This window comes from Lonchura striata, chromosome 8 (genome assembly GCF_050655825.1).
Source record: "Lonchura striata isolate lonStrDom1 chromosome 8, ASM5065582v1, whole genome shotgun sequence".
Classification (NCBI taxonomy): Eukaryota; Metazoa; Chordata; class Aves; order Passeriformes; family Estrildidae; genus Lonchura; species Lonchura striata.
The window spans coordinates 3,056,091-3,074,786 of NC_140710.1; the positions used below are offsets into that span (position 1 = coordinate 3,056,091).

The 18,696-nt window shown below is 43.4% G+C and overlaps 1 protein-coding gene across 19 annotated transcripts in view; it reads right to left on the reverse strand.

The window, feature by feature from the left end:
• NFIA (nuclear factor I A) overlaps window positions 1–18,696 on the reverse strand; it is a 350,043-nt gene that overhangs the window by 98,089 nt on the left and 233,258 nt on the right. For 16 of the 19 annotated variants that reach the window (XM_021542535.4, XM_021542504.4, XM_021542494.4 and 13 more), the window contains exon 3: window positions 15,381–15,446. The exons of the other annotated variants lie outside the window; for them this stretch is intronic. In XM_021542535.4, the coding sequence (XP_021398210.1) occupies window positions 15,381–15,446 (66 nt within the window). The remainder of the gene's footprint in view (window positions 1–15,380; window positions 15,447–18,696) is intronic. 19 annotated transcript variants of the gene reach the window in all.

Below are 18,696 nucleotides of genomic sequence, written 5' to 3' on the forward strand. Positions count from 1 at the left end.
CAGCAGCTCACCAGTGCCAGGCTGCATGAAAACCCTTCTGTCTCCTATTCTCCAAGGGGCTCCCTTAGATCAACCACTACCATACCCAATACACTGAAACCCATAAATTTGCAGATACTGTAGTCAAAATTCTTAACAGGAAAGTGCACCCATTTTGCCCAGTGTAGCATACTGAAATATCACATGGTGAGAAGCATTTCTCACCATGTGTAAACTGTCAATTTGATTTGAAATTAAAATTTTTGATTAACATGAGCATTTCTGAGCCTCCCGCTGGCAGCAGCCCTATTGCTGAAAAGTGACATGATTTGTGACACACATGCTGTACAGAAGCCCCATGCCAGCAATTGTTAAAACCATTTTCATTCTGCTTTAATACGGTATGACACTCAGGAAAATAATTTTGATATTTAGGAGAAAGAGGGTAAAGGCTTAAGGACTGAAGTCCTTTATGGGTGTAAAGCAGGATTAGAGCAGCACGGAAAATCGGCACAGAGGTCTCCCCATCTCACAAGTCATGTCTCTTTTCAGCAACAGGAACCATCTGCAGGAGGCTAAGAAAGGTCCATGCCGAAGCACAAAGCCTTCTTTTAAATCCAGTTGATATTTCAAACACAGCATGATGTACTTTCCACCTATGAATGCCGAGATGCTTGTTCACGGCAAAACGCTTGCAACTCCAGTAATTAAACCCTCTCGGATGGGAGGTAGGATTTTCTAGTTTCCACAGCAGTCTGTTATTTTCCCATGTTTACCATTTCCCCGGAGATACCATTGGCCACCGGAGATACTAACATTTATAAGGTGAATTATTTACGAAAGAGGAAAGTTTTGTGACTCTTGAGACTTTTAAGGCCGGGAATCTACCTCTTCATCAGGGTGGTGGGAAGATTTTTGCTAGTTTGAACAGCTACCAAGTGACAACAAGAAGCAGGACAGATTTCAAGGCTCTGATGTACACACTGCAGGAGACAAAAGTTCAGAGGGGATTTTTATAAACGTAAGCCTGTGTCACTGCTGCAAGCTGCTGACTCAACTGTGTCACCTGCGTGTTTCTCAGAGTGGATCATTTCTTTTCCAGTAACATCATGTTCTGAGGAAGTTTATCATGAAACAAGTATCACGAACAGTCATTCTGAGCAGCAGAACAGCTTTGATATGTGTCGACACGCATCTGACTTTTCTTTGAGCTCCTAACACTGCTCATCACATTAAACACTCCACTCTGCTGGACTCTCTGTTCCTAGTAAACACAGCGATTTCCAATTGCCATAACACAGCAAGTTAAAAAAAATATAGTATTTCAAAAGTAATTTTACGTGGTGAAACGAAATATCAGGATGATTCAGATGCCCTGGAAGTATTCAGGCCTGAACATAAAGCCATGGGCTCATTTACGTTGATAACAGAGCACGGGAACACAATCTACATGAAAAACATGATCCTCAATAAAGCTGTGATACACAGTTACTAGAAGTCTGCAGGTTCTTTAAAATAAGTCTTAAGTTTAAATAAGCATTGTGTGTAAATACCTCGTTTTAATTAGCATTTTGCCAAGAAATTATACAACTGCACTGAAGGATGCTGTAATTATTTCAGGATCTATAAAACCCTCCTCAGCTGGTGCTAAATAAGTGCACCCTCCAAGGTTACCCTTCAGACACTCGCAGAGCTGGACTGAGGCAGTTTGAAGCCCTGAGGACACAGAATTAAGGGGCTGTAAAAATAGGTATCAGGGTTTTTTAATGTGCACATTAGTTTATAGTTACAGGAATATCCATGTACACAGATAACACGGCAGGATTCTCCAGGAAAGCCCAGAGTCCAGGAGGAGCTACTGGGCACAGGGGCAGGTGAGGGCAGCTCCCCTGCCTCACTTTGCTGGGTGATATGGACACAAATCCTGGCAACTTCATCCACTCGTTCTGCTCTCATCCTCCCTTCCTGGCACTCCCCTCTCCTCACACCATGGCACTTCTAAAAGACTGTGGCAGGACACCATGATAATAGAAGTATCTGCTCAAGATTAGATTGTACAAATGTGATGTGAAAGTAAGGAAGCTGGGCATGGAAGCTAAGTCCTGGTCTGGTGATGGTGGTGGTGTCAGTTCTCAGCTGACACCGGTGGTGAGCCAAACTGTAATTCACAGTAATTTTTGGAGTTTTCTCTCCACTAGTCTCTTACTCCTCTACTCTTTGCACAGAACTGATAGATTTTAGCTCTGATAGATTTTAGTCCCAAACAGGCTGATGTCTCCTGGTTACATATTAGTTATTTTAACTAACTTTACACCTTAGTTATTCTTGTGGCTGGGGAGGGAAGAGATTTGTCACCAGTCACATCGTGCCATGCAATCATCTGCCTCTGACAGGTTCCACTGGGAGAGTGAAGGTGCACAAGCAAAGCACTGCACACCCCTGGAAGCATCACAGCCTCGTCCCGGGGTGACCCAGGCTCTCCAGGCTCACATCCCAGGCTCTGCCAGGTCTCTGCTCCCCAGGCAGTGAGGAGGAAGCCCCAGAGACTGAGTGATTACTTCCCAAGCTCTGCTGCACGCGGGGTTAACCACGCCTTCAGACAGCAGTGGAGAACACCCAGGGTAGGAGTGGGCAATTCCCCAGCCAAGTCCCAAACCAGGGACATAAATCCAGTGGGAAGAGGCTGCTGGGTGTGGAAACCAGCAGCAGAGCTCTGCACGATGACTGAGACTCTCCCTTTCATTCTAAGTTTGTGTTTTGTAGGGCAGGATGCCCTGTCTACATTCCTTTACAGACTAAGAATGGACATTTATTAACAAGCACTTGGGCGGACAGCCCAAAACTCCAGACTCCTGGCCTGGGACTGCAGGACAGAGAGGGCCAGTGACCCCCCTTTGTGTTTACTGTACTTCTACAGACACATGTTGGTGTGATAGGGGCATTCACTTTCTCAGGTTCAGGCCAAGGTCAGGCCAGAACATGGACCAAGTTTATTTTTCTCGTGTAATCTGCTCAAGCTGGAGCCCAAAGGGGGTCTCAGAGTTCACTCATTGTGAGGGATTCAACATGAACACAGAAAACAGAAGAGACAGAGAGGGACCTTGCTCATTCCTCACGGATTTCATCCCCGCATGTGGCAGACTGGGTGGTTCCAGGGGAGGTGCTCAGGGAATTGAGATGACATTGGTGGGATGTCCCATCCCAGGAGGGTGCCTGCAGCAGCTCAGACATGCTCTCGGGGTACCAGTGAGGACCTGGGATGGATGTGCTGCTGGAAGCTGGGCTGGACAGCTAAGCCTTTGCACTGCTTTCCTGTGGAAGAAGATTTGCCTTTCTAGACCATCTAACCCATCCCAGCAGTCAGTGTGTGGCACAGGGCAATACCCAGGGATGCAGAAACGTGGCACTGGGGTGGATCCTCATGTGTTTAAGACAATCCGAAGATACCACAGAGACCAAAACTTCATATTTTTGGGCCATAATCAGCAGTCTGGCCTGTGACAATTTGTACTCTGACTGACTTTCAAGCTGGCAGGAAAAAATGAAAGAGGAAAAGGAATTCCACTGGAAGAGAGCTCTGCATTAAACTAAAGCAACTCAGGTAAAAGAAAACCCATCTGTTATGGTTTATGATGCATAAACATTCGTTTCTTCACTGATCCTCCTTTGCTTGTATTACTGAAATGCAGAAATAAAGGGAAAAATAATGATGGATGGATTTTGGAAAAGTTAGAGTTCAACTCAGGATGGATGTGATCCCAAACATTTCAGATTCTTATCTCATCGTAATTGGAATAGCTGAACCTCTCTTGTCTGCAAAATTAGGCAAAGCATCCTGTGAGAATGGGCTCTTTTTCACAGAAGTTTAGTCCCCAGACACATGAAAGAATGAAAACAAGAACTGGAACAGAACATTTTTACTTTTGAATAATGGCTTCATTTGGGCAGTTTAGAACAAAACTTCACTGGAAGAACTGAGGAGGAAATTCTCTCTTCCAGTGTGCCCATCCCTAGACACATTCTTCTACAGAGCACATGAATACTTATCAAAAATGGTAATTTATCTAAGACACTCCCATTCTGTAGAATTCAAAAGAAAAACAGAAAGGGAAAAAGTACATGTGGGCAGTAGATGGACTGTCCACTCTTCTACTCCCTACATCTAATGATGAAGAAATCATTCATTCAGCCAAGTCCACACGCCCTGTTAGATCCACCTTTGCTCTTGAGCAACTCTGTCTCAACTCTGTCTGCTCTGGCTTGTGAGGATGAGCAGGAGAGGGGTGGGTGACTTCCTCTAGAAGCAGAACCTCAGGTCCAGAGCAATTGCAGTGTTTGAAACATCTTGGTTTTAAAACTCCCTGAGGTTCAACAGAGAGACATTAAGTGTCAAAAGACCTGGTATCTCCAGTGATTACAGAGGGACAGGAGGGATTTTAGGTTCACCACTGGTGTCTCGTTTTAATGCCTACTGTTAAATCCATGTCTTAGTCCATGTATCATGTCAGCATAGATCAGGAAGAAAATTTACTTTCTTCCCTATTTCTTGCCCCAAGCAATCTCTCTTGACATTCTCCACCCTTACAGTTTTATCTGTTACTTTTTGTTTGTTTGTTTTTTTCAATTCAGAGGCCTGTAAAATACAAGCACTGCTGAGTTATCCTTGTGTTGCTGCCCTTCATCTGGTTCGTTTGCAGGAGGGAATAATGATCTGTCACCAAGGTAAATTCACTGCCTGGCAGATAATGCCACAGTGTTTCTGCTGCCCATTTCACAGTAAGACATTCTTTTTCAGTGATGCTGCATCTCTGTTCTCGTGGGAACAGTTTACGGCTGACATAGCAATAGTAGTAATAACAACTTACATTTATATTGTACACGGGATGATCTTTACTTCCCTCTCCTTCTAACAGTGGAGAGTCCACTGGAGTCCAATGCATTTCCCAGTCCTACTGCAAATCCTTCATGGCCATGGCAGACAGAAATCTGGGTTCACGAACACTGAGCTGCCTCACTCCTCAGCTGTTTGCTTGGGTTGTCACATCCTTTCCAGCCCACTTTGTTATTGATATAAATGGAGCCGTGGGCCACTGCCCAACCACTGCTCTAAGCCTTCCCTGACAAAAATCTGTGGGGATCCCCTCCTGCCTCAGTCTGTCAAGCTGCTGTCCACCCTCTCCTGCCCCTCACCTCCTCCCTTGCCCTGGAGCTGCGGCTCTGGCATGCTCGGCTGTACGGTAAAATTGGCTCCCTCTGGATGGCTTCTGTGGGGGACAGGGCCAACTCTCTGCATTCTGCTGCTGGAAACTTCCTGAATGCGAATCCCCTGATTTTCAAAATCAGGGCTTTGAGGTCTAACATGTGGGAAAATTGCAGGAGGTCTGCAGTGCAAAGCTGGTCAGTTGGGGACACCCCCCAAACACCAGCAGGTTTTCAGAGGGAGGTGCAGCAGTCAAAGAGACTTCTGTTACAGATAAAATCTTAAGAGTAAGGAATTAAATAGAAAAGTAACAGGGACAGGGGTCTCTCTCTGCGAGCAAGATTGGTACAGCCACATAAGCAGTATCCCTCCCTTATGATCCTGGGAGAAGAAACATTAGAAAAAGGTTTGGCCCAGGATGGTCTGAGAGTTGGTGTTGACACCCTTGTGCTTGGCTAGGGAAGGGGGACTGCTGGGGTGCCACGATGACCCCATGGGAGGGCACACCACTGCCAGGATTGGGGTGCTGGCCATGTGTCCTGCAAAGGCCAGACAGAGAGAAGATAAATATTTGGATCCTCTGGAGCAGCCCTATCATTTCTTTGTGCCTCCCCTCGCCAGGGATGGGAGCGAGGTGCTGGCTTCTCACACCAGAGGATGTGATCCTTGCTTCAAGTGCAAGTGCAGGAAGGAGGGAGGTAATGATTAGAGACACTCTAAAATGATTGCATTAATTGAATCTTATGAAAATGGAAAACAATGGCAGTGGGTAATAATAAAACCCCACTGTACCACGCACATCTCTTGTTTACTAGAAAGTGCTTCACTGACTACAGATTTATTCTGGGACACAGCAGGAAACTTTTCTCCTTTAAATTTAATCAGCCCTTTTTTGCCTTTTTTTTTTTTTTTTCCTTTCAGAGAAAAATACCAGCTATCAGATCTGCGTTTCCCATCCGCTCCTAAGACTCCTCAGTGCAGTGCCTGGAGGTGATAGTGTGAACTCACTCAAGAATGTGAAGGCATTTTATAAATCATTTGGTTCCAGCAGGAGGGGGAGAAAGGGAGAAGGCAGAGGGATGATATAGTTTACAGCACATACTCAGCAGTAACTCCCAACTGTCAAACTTCAGCATTTTCTTCAGTTGCAACAGTGGTTAACAAAAAAAAATGTTAAGACAGCAGACACGAAATGCACATAGCAAGCAGCACATTTAATCAACTTGCACCTTCCTACCACCCCACTGCCCAAATCTATCCAGACACTATCACAACCCAGAAAAAAAGTTGTACAAGTGAAGATAGGGCACTGAAAAAGGAGCAGAAACGAACAACACAAACCGCTGTAAACAACTTGCAGCACCCTTTTTTTGTGCCAGATAACAACAGCAGAGTGAAAGGAGTGTGTTTACAACTGTGCCTCACTCTCCTCACCTTCCTCCTGCCCCTTTTGCCATGCTTACTACCTCCTGGGAAAATATTTGCAGACCATTGCAAATAAAAGTCTCCTTCTCACTTTCCAAGAAACGGATCTGGTATTTTTCCATTTCAGTCACACCAGAGCCAGGCTTCAGGGGGATTTTATTCTATGAGAGTCGCCCTAAACTTTCTTTCCAGCTCCTACCTAGCAACTTCAGCAATTAAAAAATAGTATCTAATTATCTATAGAAGTGATGAGGCTTTATCTGGGAGCCTGGTTTCACTAAAGGGCCCTCCCTGACAATAGCAGCAGTCCCCTATGCTGCTTTCAGGAGCTGTGCATTGCCCTTCACATGCACCTCCCTGCTGGTGCACACAACTCCAGGCTTACAAAATTAAGGTTACTTGGAAAGCACCTGATTAACTCAAGAATCTGCAATGTGCGCAGACATACGAGTTTTTTCTGAGTGTGCAAACCAAGTATGAGTATGAAGGTCTGAATCCATTTGAAAGCAAACCACCTTGTACCTGTAAAACCACAAGATTCATAAAGGCACTACGCCACAGGCAGAAACCAGAGGAAGGTGTGAAGAAATGACACACATTTGTGTGTCATTTTGTAGATATTGTGTAGATATATTTGGAAAGGTCTGGAGGCAAGAGAACACCTCCTGTGCTGGTCAGGAAGTAAGAGCAAAAGAACACCTGAGTGTGAGTGGGAAAGTGCAATCTCTTATCTACACTTGGACTTTCCCATCTGCACGAACCAAGCTCTGGCTGAAGCCACCCACAGAAGTTCAGGTGCTGGTAGCTCAGGTACAGTGAAGGATAAGTGGGGAAAAAAGCTCTGTTTTGCTAAGTGCCAGACTGGCTGGGACTGGAGACACAGAGAATCTCTGATGCCTTTGGGTGGACTTGTTGGAAAACACAAATCACTCACCCATTCACCCATTGCTGCACTGCCTCTCCCTCAAGCCTTCATCCCCTCCTGACTTCTGCAGGAAGGGAGCCAGCACTTCCCCAGCTCATCTGCACAGCACAGCTCCCAGCATACATTCCTAACTTCCAGTGGTTTGACCACAGCGGGCAAAATTTTGGCCAGGGAGCACTTCCGATGGCAGGAGAGCAGTGTGCCAGCCTGGGTTTCACTGCTGTGATCTCTGAGTGGAGGGTTGCCACCCACTGCCACAAAGAGACACCACCTAAATAGATGTGGAGTAATGAATACTTCGGTGAAGCGACTGATTTCAGAGGGGGCTTTTATCCACAGGCCCTGTATTTATAGTTCAAGCCTTTTCAATTAATACGCACACCCTAAAAGAATTAAACTACTAATTATCACATTTTACTGTGGTTCACAGAACTTTCATCAGATCTAGTAAATGAAATCACGAGTTCAGCAGAAGAAGCTTTACTGCGCCAAATTATGTCAAGGGTATATCATGTTGATAATAAAAGATCACTTGGTTGGAAGCCTAACCTAGAAGGTTGGGGAGGCGTAAAAAGTTCACATTTTGGATCATGCTGCTCTGGTGTGGGCGTTTTGTGTTTTTTCTCTTGGTTATTGTGGAAGGCAATTCTCCTGCAAGTAAAATTTTCCCCTTGTCTTACATTACCGAGCATTAGGGAATTTTTACATAGAAAGGCAAATAGAAAGGTTTGGGGTTTTGTTTTGCAAGCCAGACCTTGGCATCACATCCTCTCTCCACTAATAAACTCCCCTCTCCACTCAACAGAAATTAAACGATGCCCACACCACAAATAAACTCCTTTCCCTAAGTGCCCAGCTTCCTGGTGGGCAGGGTGGTGTTCCAAGGCATCCTTCAGCCTGTGGTCCGCTCCGGCGGCCGCAATTACCCTGATGCAACTCAGCCCTCAGCTGTTAATTAAACAGCAGCTCTCTCAAGAAGAGAGACATCAAAACCAGTTGTAGTGAAAGCTGGTGGCTGCTCCCAGCTCCAGCTGCTGTGTCCTGGAACATGGCACATCCTGCCCATCCCAGTGCTGCCACCGAGGAGGAGGCAGTGACCTGACACCGAGGTGCCCTCGGCACAGAGACAATCCTTCCCGCAAAGGGAAGCTCAAGAGTTCCCTAAGAGGCTGCTCCTGGCCATCCCATTTCCAAGCTGCCCTCTAGATGGCCCTTGCTGTTATCTCATGGATAAAGATTCATGGAAAGGAACAGGACGGAGCAACAGAATAAAAATGAATTTTTTGAAGCGACTTAAGAATAATCGCAGCTTATCCTGCTTTTCCTTATCCACTGGAAAGGTTTGTTGCCTTTTTTCTGTACACACACAATGGGAAATAAAAATATATACTGGAGCCACACTTATTTCTCCTCTCCTTTGCAGTGCTCAGCCACTCCAAGCGTAATGAACGTTTCATGTCTTTCAAGCGCTGCTTTGTCATGCTATAAGCATTCATTTCATGCTTTGAATATTTCCTGTCATACTCGCCTTGGATGAATTTTTTGTGGGAATGCTTTGCTTGTGAAGGTTAATGGCTAGCAGCAGTGGAAACTGAAGTCCTCTGTCAATCCCCAAGCCTCGAGCACGGCAGGTCACTGATGAGAAAGGTCCTCAGCCATCCCCAGCAGAATCTGCACAGCTGACCCCACTGACGTCCCCATTGCTGGCCTGACTGACAGTCAGAGCCACTTGCCATCACTGGATTCCCCCAAGAGAGTGACAGCCACGGATAAGCAGGCTAAATCCTGAGCCTACCACAGGCCCCACTAAATCCTGGAAATGCTGTAACTGTGCCTCACAGTCTGCACATGGTATTATAGGGAAAAATTGTGTTTTCTTTCCTAATAATTCAGATGATTCTTCATGACAAGTCATGAATCTGGATGGGAAATACACCTGGACACTGCAAAGCTTCAGTTCTAGATTATTATGATTGAAATGCTGCATGTCTAGTTCTTTTTGGGACTGTAATGCAATGAAACAAGATGAAGGAAATGCAAGACTACATCACACATAAGCTAAATTTATAACCAGACATATCTGCTTTTGTTTCCTTGGGAAACGCTGGCTCTCAGAGCTGCCTACAGGCACTCTCAGGGGGTGATGAAACACAGGTTGGACCTCATCAGACCTTTCTTGGCTGATGGGTCCTGTTAGAGTCAACAGCCTGTCCTGCCCAGTCCTAGGGAAGCCAGAAGAGACCAACCCCACCAGTACTCCCCGACTCGGCCACAGCTTCCAAGCCTGGACACATTTCCCCACTGCTGTTCCCAGTCAGCAGACAACGTGATCCGTAAGGGTGCAAATCTGTTCAGAATTTGGTCCTGGCAAGTTACAAAGGTGCAAACAAGCTGACATCACCAGGAGCTCTGACTTCAGCGCCAGCGATGAGATTCATTATTGGAAATGCTAAGGGCTTTTTTTTAAAGCTTTTTCTGAAGAAAGTTAATTTTAGATTAGTCCCTCAGGCTGTGATAACTCCTCAGCGTGGCTCTGTAAACAAGAGAGGAGAGTCTTCTTGCATTTATAAGATTCTGATGCAAATAATCCCATGAACAAGAACGTTAATAAAAGCCGCCGTTACTGTATTACTGCCTTTGCAGCTGTAACTGATAGAAAACTTTCTCTGCAGGGCTCAGTTATCTCCTGAAAATGAGGTGTTTCAGGAATGTTAGTCATCTGAGACCCTGTATTTTCTAACAGCACTGGTTTCAGCATTGTGTGTTCAGAGGACTGCTCATGTCCTTGCACTCCTCAGGTGGGAGCTGAGGGGCTTATCCAAGGACAGAGGAGCTCCCAGACAAACCCCAGCACCTCCTTGGAGAGTTGGCATCAAGCTCTATTTTAGCTCTGAAAGCCTGTGAGGCAGCTGGGCTCCACCTGAAGCAGTGCACAGGAGGTCAGGCATGGCCTGAGTAGAAGGGACGGCCTTGGAAGGCAGAATATTTTCCCCTTGTTAAAAATTTGGCTGTGGAAGGAAGTGGATGTCACTCAGCTGCCACTGAACCTGCAACGCTGGCTGGGTGATGGGGACAGCCACCAGGAACAGTCACTCGTTCTCTGCTTGGGATCAGGGTTTGAAGGGTGGACTCTGAGTCCCAGAAGAGTGCCCAAGGCTCGTGCCAGGCAGGCACTGCTTCCACTGCTTGGAATGCCACATTTGGGACCAGAAACAAATCATCCACAGAGGGACTGGACTCTACAGCCTGCAGAGGGGTCTTCCCGCAGGTAATCTCCTCCTCCCTTTTAGCCAAAGCTAAATCATGCCTTCTGTGACCAGCTTTGCCTGCAGAAAAAGAAACTTCTCTTTGCATTTGTTCCCACTGTGGCCTTCTCTTTCTGCCACAGCTCAAGGACCAGAAATTCTTCCTTTCTGTTTTTAGGCATGGAAAAGTAAGCATATACTTAAACACTCTTTCTTTAATACTCAAGTCCGACCCTACTTAAGCAAAGAATTCACAGATGATATTTACAAGTCCAGTGTAATTACTGCAGGGCTGAAAAACGAGTTCTACAAGTTACGGTGCATCATTGTTTTTCTTTTTTTTTTTTTTTTAATGTTTCAATGAACAATGTGCCTTTCATTTCCTGCAGTGCTGTTAAGGTACTTGCAGCTCAAAGCAGTGAGACTGCATTAAAGCTAAAAAGCATTTGGCTTGGGCATTACACATTTTTATTTTTTAGAAAAATCACCCTCCCTCTTCAGAAATTGTTTGAGCAATGGATTTGGCACACATTCGCAATCAGCTGTAATAATGAATGCTGGCCTGCTCACTTGAAATGGGGAGAATTTACCAACTTCTTTAAAAAGAGCTCGCTCATCTACAATCAAAGTGCTGTGCTACCAACTCTGAGCCACCAAACCACAGTCCCCAGCTCGAGAGGCTGTCAGAAATGACACAGCATTCTCCTGCTTTGCACAGCACACCTCGTGTGCACCTTTACGCTGCACTTATTAATTCACCAGTGCCACCACATCAAACACGAGCACTGCCTGACATCCATTTACCGACAGCAGCAGCACAGCTCTGTGCCACAGTTAATAACTGCTCTGCTGCATCCTCCCTGCCTTTCTCCAGAGTTCAGCTCCTGATGGAGCAGAGCAGGATCTGACTTTTCATATTCTCTCAAAACCAGAATCACTTGCAGGCAAAGTGCAGGCAAAAAGACCAAAAGTTTCCCTACAAAAGTTGAAAATAATCCTACTTACAAAAAGAAAATCTATCTGATAACTGTTTCCACGACTGAATGTGAGAATAAAAGCCTGAGAGAGTGTCCACAGCAGTGCTGAGCTGGGAATTCAGTTGTTCCTGATCCCCAGGCATGCAGTCACTTCACTACATCAGACTACCCATTTTGTCATCCTCACTTCGCTGAAAACTAGTTTGTTTATAACACACAACACCAAACCAGTGCATTTAACAAGCTTTTAAAATCAATAACCCCTATTTTTTTTTTTTTTTTTTTTTTTTTTGATTGGGTGAATTGCAAAATCACTTTGTGGTGCCAACTGAAATGAAGCTTTTACATACCATTAGGCAACTACAAAAGTGGGGAATTTTCCACATGGGTGTTCCACCCAGCTGGTCAGAAAAAAATCCCTCGTTTGTGCAAAATATCAGGGCATCAAAAAATGTTCTTGCCTTTCAGAAGAAGTTGCTGGCCTCTTTCATTATTCCTCCTGCAAATTTCCTCACCCATATAACAAGCAGAGGAACTCTGGATTTTCTGCCTCTCCCCAAAAAGCTGTTTCCCATGGTGACGGAGCAGCACTGTGCACACCCTGTGTTAGTTTTACCCCCAGCTCCAGCACAAAACATCTGGACCTTGGACCGTCCATGCACCAACAAGTCCTGTCTCGCCTGCATGTTTGCTTTTCATGGCCATCATGCTGCATCTCTCTCTTTAGAAAAAATTAAATGCTTAATATTTCTGTTAAATATTTGCAGTGGTGATTGGATGACTGCCTGGAAACTATTCTGGCTTAATGAAGGCTGAGGGAAAGACCAGAGTTGGTGTTGAAACCACCACTAAGAGCAGAAGATGTCACCATCTTCCCTGTCTGTGATGATCCTGCTCCAGAAAATGAACCAGCAAAGCCCACTAGAAAAAAAAAAAACAGGAGTGGCTCTAAAAAAGAAGATATTTTTCTTCCATGAACTTCACTTCAATGAAGGTTAGACATACAGGCTTTGCAAAACAACACATACAATTTAGAATGATAAATTAAAATCTGTAGTAGGAGGCCTTCTTTTTCAGGGCCGTACAGTTGACCCTCCTGAACCTACATTACTCAAGGTATGCAAAATATATGTGTATAATAAATAGCTCTAGAATTTATGGAGTGGAACAGAAAGGATATTAACAGGCAAGTAGAGAGGCTGTATAACCCTCACAAGGCCTTTAAAGATTTATTTTTTTAAAATGAAGGAATGCATGCATGGAAAAGGCAGCACTGAATCGATACACTTCTTTGTGCCTTCCAGAAACACATGCAAAAATGCTTCCAAATCTGCCCTCAATCTGGTCACTCCACTGTTGGCATCAGTGGGAATGAGATTATTCACGATTCTATTTTTTCTTTGAGTCAAAGAAAAAAAAAAAGGAAAAAATTTCCTCTCTGTGTGGGCTCATTCCCACTCTCAGTAAAATCAATTACGAGCCTCCCATTGACTCCGGAGGGATTTGGATCAGGCCCTGTGGAAGTGGGTCTACAGCAAGTGTAGAACAACGCAGTTAATATGATTTATTGTGTCCGTTTCTGTGCGTGCAGTTTTTCATTTTCTAAAGCCTGCAGTTTTGCTTTCATCCTCACGTCCAGGAGATAAGAGCTGCAGATTTGTGTTGATCTACGCCGGGTACCCCGGAGCTGGGGGCTGTGTGTGCTGGGAATGAGCTCAGCCTGCCCGGGGGGAAGGAGCCCTTCAGGGCCAACACTCTGGCTTAACAAATCTCCCACACACGCACTGCAGAAGGTGCAGAACCAGTGAGGAGGCTGCTGATGTGGTGGGGAAGAAAAATACCCTTTAGTAAAACTGAGAAAAAAAAAAGAGAAAAATCCTTTTCCTGTTTATTAAAAAAAAAAAAAAAAAAGTACCTTTTGCAGGTCACCAGCAAAGTCCCAAGAATTCGCTAAAAGATTGTTTTACAAAGAAGACTCAGGGTCTAAATCAGAGATATTTCATTTCACTAGGCTTTTACAGATTCTACATTATTAAACACTGACATTGCTGCTTTTCGGGGCAGTTGTTGAGTAGCAAGCTTTGTTAAAGACTAAGAAACTGCAGGGTAAGATGAACTGTGCTTTAATAACTGCGAAAGAATATTATCTAAACATGAAATAATAACATGCTTGGTGCTTAATACATTCTAAATTAAAATATGATTTAATAAACACAGGCAACATATTCCCCATTAAAAAAAAATAGCAGAATTGGCAGAACAAAAATCACAGTTTAGTCAGTTCTTCTCTTAACCTTGCAATCCTTTGGCTACAAATGAGAATTTCTGTGAACAGGATTGATAAGGGAAATTAGGCGCTGTCTTTCAGAAACAACAGCAATGTTTTAAGATGGTATGTTTAGAGATGAACAGCACAAAATCTATCAAAATATGAAACCTTTCATATCTAATGGGAGGAAAATACAGGAGTCCAAGCAGCCAAAATCTCAGCAGCCCAATGAGCCCTATGTTCCATGTCCTATGATTCATGCTGGTAGTTAAAGGTTTTTATGTACCTAAACCTCTTCTTCTTCCCTTAATATTAAACTCTAACCCCAAAGCAGTCCAGATGAAGCCCCTCAGCCTCACTGTCCCTTGTAGGGGTTTAAGGCAAAGCAGTTAGTTGCTCTGAGAAAGTGAAATCAGACATGTATTGTTACAGATACAGTATTTCTACGTGGATTTACACATCCCAGAAATGGGGACAGGGCTTCAGAGGCAGAAACCCTTCACACAAATTCTTTTCTGTAGAGTAGACCCCAAGTACAATGGATTATAAAATCTGCCTTTAGGTCTTATTAAAAAATGTCCTGGTTATAGATAAAAGAGGTCATGAAAAACTACTAATAACAATCATCCGTTATTCTAAGTCCTAAATATAAGTATTAAAACAAAACTCAGTTGCCGATGGTCCAACAAAAATTGTTGAGGTCTACCTTAGCTAAACACAAAATGGAAGAGAAGCTGTTCCATTACACACATAGTCATCTTTTCACATACAGTCCCCACAGAAATACACTATTATTTAATTTTTTTTTTTTTTGCAGGCTGCTTTACAAAGCAAGCCACTGGTTCAGTAGAAGCCATTGCTTCTACTTTGAATCTGCCCTGGTCCAGAGAATATCAGTTTTCCCAAAAGTCCCAGTTCTTCTAATGGTTCCACTCCAGCCACTGGAGAACATGGAGAGAAGCACCAAGGAGCTGTGGCTGAACCTCCCTGATCTATTTTCCTGTTGAATCTACTCCCCTGAATGTCGTGACTCAAGGTCCAGGGACTGAAAGCCTTTGCTATGGAGGAATAAGGATAAGGGTTGCATACAGCAGGCTCTTTAATGGCATCTCCCTAATTAAAATTAATTTTAAAAGGGAAAAAAAAAAAAAAGTCTCTCTCCAGCTCTGGACAAAGAAATGCTACCTTAGATTAGTGAAACAGTAGCATTTTAACTATGAGGAGAGTGCACAACCTGTTTGTAGTCATCCCATGTCAATTATTCTGAATCATCTTTTTATATTAGACATGGGGAAAAAAAATCTTTATAAATATGGGCTGTTTTAATATCCCAAAGCAGGAGCAGCAGGTAAGAACTTACCATTTTCTGGCTGGTCCTTAATATCAGCTTCACTTGGCTGGCTGGGACTTTCAGATTGACTTGAATCTGAAAAACATAAAATACAGCCAAAAATTACAGGGTCTGCTGTGGAAAATAGATCAGAGGCGCCAGACTTCCTCAAAAGGCTGAGAGTACAAACTGAGGACAGGAGTGTTGCACTAGGACATGATAATGCAAAAGTCCCGTGCCTAGGTAATATGTTTGCTAGCCAAAAAAAAAAAAAAAAAAAAAAAAAAAAAAAAAAAAAAAGGAAAAAAGAAAAAAAATTTAAAAAGGGAATCTTGTCTGTGGCACTACACAGAGTGCTTGGGGTGTGTGTTGGCATAAATTAAGCTTTGAGAATCCTTCTTTTTAAAGAAGGCATATTTAAATGACTCTCCTACATGTTTTTTATAATGCAGCCTCTATGTTGTATACAAACCAGAGCCTTACTCCAACACATAGTAAAGTCTCAAAACATTATCTCCAAGCAGGCATAGAAAGGTAACTTAGCAACCCTACATAGTCGTGGAGATTGTTGGCTCCACATTTCTGGAACAAAATCTGCAAAACTGAGGGAAGAGCTGATTTTTTTGGCCTACTTTCACAGTGGTTACAGCACCACAAGATCCCTAAAATTCATGGTGCTGGTGGTGATTTGCAGTGGGATAAGTGAGTCCAGATACTGGATGACCTGCTTTAGAACTTGTGTAAATAATCCCACAACCTCCCAGCTAACACTCTCCGACGAGCAAAATTTATTTGCCTAAAATAATAAATGACCTATAAAGGGGTATGTGTAAATATGAGTATTTTGCATTTTTTACACGTTATTAACTCTACTTTATGTGAAGATGATCGCTCTTTGGTCCAAAAATTATTCTTAGCAGAAGCTTTATCAAATAGTATTTTCCTTCTTAATTATTTCTGTCACTATGAACTGGAAAAAAAAGTCCCTTTACCTGTGGGAAAAAATATTTTTTAAGAAATCCCTCAAATTACTGTTTTTTTGCAATTAATACATTTTTTTCCTTTCCCCAGAAATTGTTCTGTAATTTATTGATCCCGTAGAACAAGTTTTTGCTGTGAAACAAAACTTAGGTGATGAAACCTCTTGCTAATGCCTCAACACCACCTCTCATCGTGACAAACCCATTTTCTGACTTCACCTTGACTTTGCAGAGTTTGGAACAAGCTGTCTGAAATTTGACCACATTTCACTGAGAAGTCAATGCAAGATCAAAAGGTCACGACACTTAACTGTGATTAAATTGAAAATCTTACTTCTATTGCAACAGAGTCATAACACCACCCCTTCTTTTTCTTTGAGGTATTAATAGTGCTGGAAGAAGCAGTACTACTAGTGACCTTGGGTCAAGCAATGCTAATTTATTGCTTTAAAAAGGTTCCTTGCTTTTAAGCAAATGAAGATTTTAATTACCACAGAGCACTATAAAGAAAATGCCTATTTTAAATATTCAAATTTTTTTTTACCTGCTGACTGTCTGCTTTAGGTATCATTCAGAAGCTTAGAGGACAACCTTGTATAAATTAAAAACTACAAGTAAAAAAAAGCACTCACAAAACAAAACTTGATAAATTTCAGAATAAAAACATGCTGAGTACTTAGCAAAGAAAGCTTCAGTCACGATGCTTCTATTTAAAATCAATTAAATCCCCCTAAAAAGTGATATATACCCAGTGCATCCCAGAATCCATTCCCCCTCTTTTGTATTTATTATTTTTAATAATTTTGCCAATGGAGCTAAGGGGGAAAAAAAAAATCCTCACTTCTGCAATTTTGTTTTAAATATTGATCTACTGAATTATCTCTCCCTGAAGCTGAAATCAGTGCCAGCAGATACACTATGGGGGTAGCATGCAGTGCTGTTGTATTCTGGATTTTGGCAAGAAGTTTTGTGCTTCTCACACCGCAAAGGTAGAAACAAAGGTAAAATATTAGGAATGTAAAATATTTAGTTAACATTCAAAGTCAACATTCAACAGATTTAATTTTACAGAGTGGGCATTAGCCTTTTCCTTATTTTTTAGGTTTTGCTTTCCCTCCAGCCAGCCATGGCTCAATCAGAGCTTGGGCTTTACGTTTCAAGTAGGCTCGGAATTCCACAAAAATTTACAGATTTGGAGGAGTTCCTGCTGAAACGTGGGACTGGGAGCATGTTTCCTTTCCCTTAAATTTGGAACAAGCCAGGGAGGCGGCGAGAGGGCGGCGGTGGCGGCCACGGGAGCCGGGCTCGGCGCTGGCACCTTGGCTCCAGCACAGCCCCGCAGCCGGTGGGCAGCACGCAGCCCGAGCTGCTCCTGCCTTGGGAGGAACAAACAAAGTACTTTTGTTTGCCTCGAGTGCTGTTTTTCCAACACCAAGGCTAGTGGCACAAGAGGGGCTCCACTGGCCGTAGGATGTTCGTTTGCATGCTGAATCTTTAACTTTCTCCTTTTATCACCTCGGTTCTGGCGATGGCGTTTTTTCCTAGTTCTGCTTCCCCGCAACCCGCCCCTTCTGCTGAAATTAAATATTAATTTCCTAGGAAAAGACAACACAGCTTTAAGCACTATTCTTCATGGAGAGGCACAGGGCAGCAAAACACAGGATGAGGTAGAATTAAAGCCACTCAATCCTGCGGTGGGGATCACGGGAGGCTACCGAAAACGTGGACTGGGCAAGCGTGTGCTCAGCTTTGTTATGCAAGGTGGCATCTTGTGGAAACCCCAGATAAGAAGACTGAGTTGAGGCACTTAGCCAAAATGTTTATATGCAGAATTTTGCTTCCCTGATTTTATTCAGATGCCGCAGATGATCCGGCACATATAAATGTGCCGCCACATGGTTAAGGGATTGGCAAAATCAGAGCCGTTGTGTTTTACAGTCTTGCCTAGGACGAGGGAGTCTTGCTCAGCCTCCACCACTCGCTCTTTGCTTTTTCAGCAGTTGGCACTAACTCCTGTCGGGGCTTTTTTGTTGTTTTGCACATGGAAACTTTCAAATTCCAGTTTTCTGAACGTTTTGTGTTTTGCGGGCTCGGCTACAACAGGAGGGGGAATGTCTGTCCTGCTGAGTCAGTTAGCCAAACAGGTGACCGAAGGAATAAATTAATTTTTGCCCATACATAATTGATATAAATGGAAGATCGTTTTCATAAGCATTTGCATTAAATCAATAAAATCACTTACTATAGAGGAGTTTAACAATTCATTTGATTTTCTCTTTTCTATATATTTGATAGCCACTCTGCAAAACAGTATACACTTTATGCCTATTTTCTTTAGCAAAAACACTGCCAGTTAAATTCTACCA